This window comes from Lathyrus oleraceus, chromosome 3 (genome assembly GCF_024323335.1).
Source record: "Lathyrus oleraceus cultivar Zhongwan6 chromosome 3, CAAS_Psat_ZW6_1.0, whole genome shotgun sequence".
NCBI classification, from domain to species: Eukaryota; Viridiplantae; Streptophyta; class Magnoliopsida; order Fabales; family Fabaceae; genus Lathyrus; species Lathyrus oleraceus.
The window spans coordinates 468,960,810-468,966,365 of record NC_066581.1 but is presented as its reverse complement, the minus strand read 5'-3'; the positions used below and the strand labels follow the sequence as shown (position 1 = coordinate 468,966,365).

The window sequence follows — 5,556 nt, the reverse complement described above, 5'->3', positions numbered from 1 at the left end:
GTAAGGTAGGCGCCACTCCTAGTGGCGACTTGCCCTACCCTTAAGGGTAGGCGCCAACTAGGGTGGGGCCCAAGGCAAAAATAGGGGAAAAAATATCTATTTTTGTAATTTTTTTGAAAATGTGGGTATTTTTAAAATTTTTTTAAAAATTGTATATTTAAAAAAACTTCTCATATGAACATCTAGTGAAATATATATATATATATATATATATATATATATATATATATATATATATATATATATATATATATATATATAGATAGAGTAATGGATACGATACCAATAAACAAAAATATGTTATCTTAATACTTCTTGACTTTGGATTTATTATGACATGAAAGGTTGAATAAGTTTTTTTAATAGGTTAAATAAACCGCTAACCACTCTCATAACATTATTTTCTTCAAACAACCGTTACAATTTACAACAATTTTTCTCTGACCCTAAGCAAGTCTTTCCACCACTATGACGATTTCTCTCCCACTCAAAATTTTATATATATATATATATATATATAATATATATATATATATATATATATATATATATATATATATATACTCGTTAACAACAACACAACTGTGCTTATAAATAGCAGGCCAATTTGAGAAATAATCAAACAAATTTGAGAGCACAATTTTCTAGTATATTCTCAAATCATGGAACATTTTCTATTAGCTTTTACTATCTTTCTTTCATCATTCATTTACTACATAATTTTCCGGCCACTTTTAAACCGCCACAAAAAACTCCCTCCGTCTCCTCTATTTAAACTTCCAATCATTGGCCACATGCATATGTTAAGTCCTGTTCTCCACAAATCCTTCGACAAGCTCTCCCACAAATATGGACCCTTATTCTCTCTTAATTTGGGTTCTGTTCTTGTAGTTGTCGCATCCACGCCTCACTTTGCGAAACAAATCCTTCAGATCAACGAACACGCCTTTCATAATCGCGATCATTCGGCCGCCATTAAGCGACTCACATACGAATCATCTCTAGCTTTTGCACCTTACGGTGACTATTGGAGATTCATTAAGAAGCTTGCCATGAGTGAACTTTTAGGTGCTCGTAGCGTTAACAGCTTCCAACAATTGCGTTTACATGAGACGCACACTCTTCTTAAGCTTTTCGCTAACAAAGGGAAAATCTATGAGACCGTGAACGTGGCTCAAGAATTACTTAAGTTGTCAAATAATGTCATTTCTAAAATGATGTTAGGAGAAGCCGAAGAAGCTAGAGATGTTGTGCGTGATGTGTCAAAAATTTTTGGGGAGTTTAATGCGTCAGATTTTATCTGGTTGCTTAAGAAACTTGATTTACAAGGGTTTGGGAAAAGGATTGAGAATTTGTTTATACGATTTGATACGTTGGTGGAAAGGATTATTTGTAAACGAGAGGAAATGAGAAAGAACAAAGAAAAAGTGAAAAATAAAGGTGATGAAGGTGTTGAAGTTAGAGACTTTCTTGATATCTTACTTGATTGTGCCGAGGATGAGAATTGCGAAGTAAAAATTGAAAGGATTCACCTTAAAGGCTTGGTTATGGTAATTAAATTCATCTCAGCTTCTTTCTTTCATTTTAATTTTGTTTATAAACAAAACTTATATAATGTGCATTATTGGAAAAAACCTATATACAAATAGCATTACCTATATAGGACCAAGTCAATATAATGATTTAAAACTCAATATTATATTTAGTTTAGAATACTTTCAAAATAGAATAAAATAGAGTAAATGGGGCGCTCTACCCATAAATCCTTGGACAGAGGTGTTACAAGATTCAAGCTTCAAATATAAAACATACAATTAGATCTATTAAGTTCGGCTAACTTATACGAGGGATTCGGCAAATTCGAAAGTCATAAGATTTCACTTTTAAAAATTAAAACTTATGTTTTTTAAGATTTTAAAAAAATCATATTAATATTTATGTTGTCATATTCGAAAACAACACATTGAGTTTTTTATCTCATAAAATTTATCTCTATTCTATTCAATTTTTAAAACTATTATACATTAATATAATTAAATTAATATTCAATTGTTTTTTGTTTAATTCACAATATTTTTATTTTTTATTAGTTTCTCTTATTTAAAAAATTTAATTATTATTATTATATACAATTTAGATATTAAAATATACATTGCATTTAAAAATATATTATAGTATTTATAAAAAATAATATAGTAGTTAAAACATATTATACTTAAAATAATATAATTTTTTATTGTATTTATAATAAATATTATAGAGTTTTTATTTTAATTTTGTATAAAAATAATTTTAAAAAAATATATTTAGGATCGGATTCTCCGAATCTCATACACATAATATTTTTTGAACTCATATTATAACAGAAATTTTTTAATCCAATCCTGAAAAATCTAAAATCCGTAAAGACCAACAGGATAACCGGTTTTAAAAGTTACAATCATCCAACTCTCTAAAATTATATAATTATAACATTCCTAAAAAAATATAAAAATGAAAATGAAAAATATGTAGTAAAAATTAATGATTAATTTTATGTCTATAAATGTGGTGTGTCTTGCAGGATTTGTTCACAGCAGGAATAGACACAACAGCAATTGCCACAGAATGGGTTTTAGCAGAACTAATGAACAACCCTACATTGCTTCAAAAAGCTCGTGAAGAGATAGACAAAGTAGTAGGAAAGAACAGACTAGTAGATGAATCTGATTGTATAAATCTTCCTTATCTCCAAGCCGTAATGAAGGAAACATTTCGTCTTCATCCCCCGGTACCTATGATCGCGAGACGATGCGTAACGACTTGCAGTATCGAAAACTATGTGATTCCAGAAAGCAGTTTAGTCATTGTGAATAACTGGTCTATGGGAAGAAATCAAGAATATTGGGACAGACCATTAGAGTTTAACCCTGAAAGGTTTTTAGGAAACTCCAATGAGGTGGTTGATGTGAAAGGATTGAACTTTCAGATTTTGCCATTTGGGTCAGGAAGAAGGATGTGCCCTAGTGTTGGTTATGCCATGCAAGCTTTACCTGCTTTGTTTGGTGCTATAATACAGTGCTTTGATTTTCATGTTGTGGGTTGTAATGGTGAGATAATGAAGGGTGAGGATATTGTTATTGATGGGAATGAAAGGCCAGGATTGACTGCTCCTAGGGCTAATGATTTGGTGTGTGTTCCTGTGGAAAGGATTGGTTATGGTGGATTGCTTCAAAACCTTGGAGGTTGAATATTTGCTAGTGTTTTAATTAAGTAATAATGTGAATGTCTTTATAAATTGATAAAGAAATAAGATGTGGTAAGTTTGAATTATTGTGTTGTTGCAATCAAACGTTTTAGGCTCCATGTTTGTCATGACTATCAATATTCAATTTTAGGCTCCTGCCTAATCTAAGCTGAGAAAATGTGGGTATGGTTTTGGCAATTTGAAAGTGAAACATTTTGATGGCCACTATCAAACATATTTATTGGCATATGTGATTATGGAATATATTTTTATATCATACAAGGTTTACATAGATTACCTTATGGATATTTCATTTGAATGTTTAAAGAAACTAGCGTTTGTATATGTGCTGTGCTGGGACTAGAAACCTCTCATAAGAAAATAGCTCAAAGAATTAAAAAAAAACGTAAATGTTTGAATGCAATAGAATTCATTGCAGTAGGATTTGATTTGAATAGTTAATAGTTTACTTAGAAATAAATATTCAACGACAGATAATCTAGTAATAAAATAAATTGTTACAAAATTGTTACAAACGTATCGGGAGGGGAGGAGACTGATAATAATAAATGTACCTAACTTCCAGCTACACCAGTTAGAAAAGAGACCTTTCACAGATAAATTCAATGAAGATACAAACAAACATCTGCAAAGGTTTCTGACAATGAGTACAATTCTAAAGACATAAGGAAATACAAAAGAAAACAAAAAATTGAGAATGTTCCATTTCACTCTAGCAGAGGATGTTGAAGAATGATTTTACTCCCTTCCAGCAAATAGAATCACAACTTGGGAAGAGATGGAAACTGAATTTCTAAATGAATATTTTCGTACTTCAGCTTTCCTCAGAAAACGATACGAAATTCTCAATTTTAAATAGAGGGAAGATGAACCATTAGGAGATGCATATAAAAGATTCAAAAGGTTGCTGATTGCATTCCTCACTCACAATCTAGATCAGACTGAACAAATGCAAATGTTTGTTAAATAACACCTTGAGTTGTATGATAGATGTATAAGCAAACCAAAATGGATTATTGATCTAAAATTAGCAACCAAGGATATAAAGTTAGACGATCAGGTTATAGCTAAACATAGGTACTCAGCAAGTAGCTCAAGTCCAAACGACACAAGCAATTAGTTGTGAGATTTGTGGGGGGTCCTCATTTTGTTATGTATTGTGAAGCCCATCTACCACAAGTAGAGCAAGTAAACTACCTCAAGCAGAACAATTCTTACTCCAACACGTATAATTCAAGATGGAAAAATCATCCAACTTTTTATGGAAAGATCAACAAGGGTCAATGCAATATCAGAATCAACAATAATTTCAACAGCAACAACTAGTCCCTAAGAAAGCAAATTGGGATATAGCTCATGAAAAGGTTGGTGCTCAGAATACCTAATTCCAAGAAGAGACAATGAATAGCCTCAGAAACACTACAAAGGTGGGACAAATAGCTAAACAACTTTCACAACAAGTTTAAGAAAATCTCCCAAGCAATACCATAAATAATCCTAGAAATCATGAGTGTCAACGTTAATACTACCATAAATTAAAAAGAAAAATTTTCAATGCCAGAAATCAGATTGTATTAACCACGAATATTTAAAAAGGGAGTGATTAAAAAATAACTACATGTTTCACAACAAGTACAATGGAGTTCTTCGAGAACCTCATTGACAAATTCCATAAATCATATCAATGTTACTGTTGTAAGAACAAGAAGTCAGAAAGTTGTTGAAGAAAAAGAAGAGAAGGATATATATATATATATATATATATATATATATATATATATATATATATATATATATATATATATATATATATATATATATATATATATATATATATATATATATATATATATATATATATATTTGTGTGTGTGTGTGTGTATGTGTGTGTGTGGGTGGGTGCGTGCGTGCGTGTGTGCGGGTGCGTGCATGCGTGCGTGTGTGCGTGTGTGTGTATGTGTGTGTGTGTGTGCGTACGTGTGTGCGTGTGTGTGCGTGTGTGCGTGCGTGTGTGCTTACGTGTGTGTGTGTGTGTGTGTTTGTTTGTGTGTGTGTGTGTGTGTATTGTGTGTATCACATTCGGCCTCTATTGTATGCTTATTTCTCTCTCTTTCTGCTAGAGCACTTGAGACAGAGGAACAAAGACAAAGCACTTGAGTGTGTATCTGATACGGACTTAATACATTTATGCGATTATGAAAGGTCTCAAGCACACTCTATGTCTGATTGTGTATCTGATACAGGCTTATCATATATATAAGGTTTTATACGACTTAATCACACCATCTACATTAATGAGTATTCAATAC

At 31.4% G+C, this 5,556-nt stretch overlaps 1 protein-coding gene across 1 annotated transcript; it reads left to right on the top strand.

Moving 5' to 3' along the window:
• Nucleotides 1-598: 598 nt before the first annotated feature.
• LOC127128210 (licodione synthase) lies at nucleotides 599-3,449 on the top strand. Its single transcript, XM_051057439.1, has 2 exons — nucleotides 599-1,550; nucleotides 2,564-3,449. The coding sequence occupies exons 1-2, from the start codon at nucleotides 663-665 to the stop codon at nucleotides 3,227-3,229; spliced, it is 1,554 nt and encodes a 517-aa protein (XP_050913396.1). The 5' UTR covers nucleotides 599-662; the 3' UTR covers nucleotides 3,230-3,449.
• Nucleotides 3,450-5,556: the final 2,107 nt, after the last annotated feature.

Bases quoted from the DNA above. Each gene is read 5' to 3' on its own strand.
- LOC127128210 (XM_051057439.1), top strand. From the start codon at position 663: ATGGAACATTTTCTATTAGCTTTTACTATCTTTCTTTCATCATTCATT. The intron at 1,551-2,563 runs GTAATTAAATTC...TGTGTCTTGCAG, and splicing joins ACCTTAAAGGCTTGGTTATG to GATTTGTTCACAGCAGGAAT.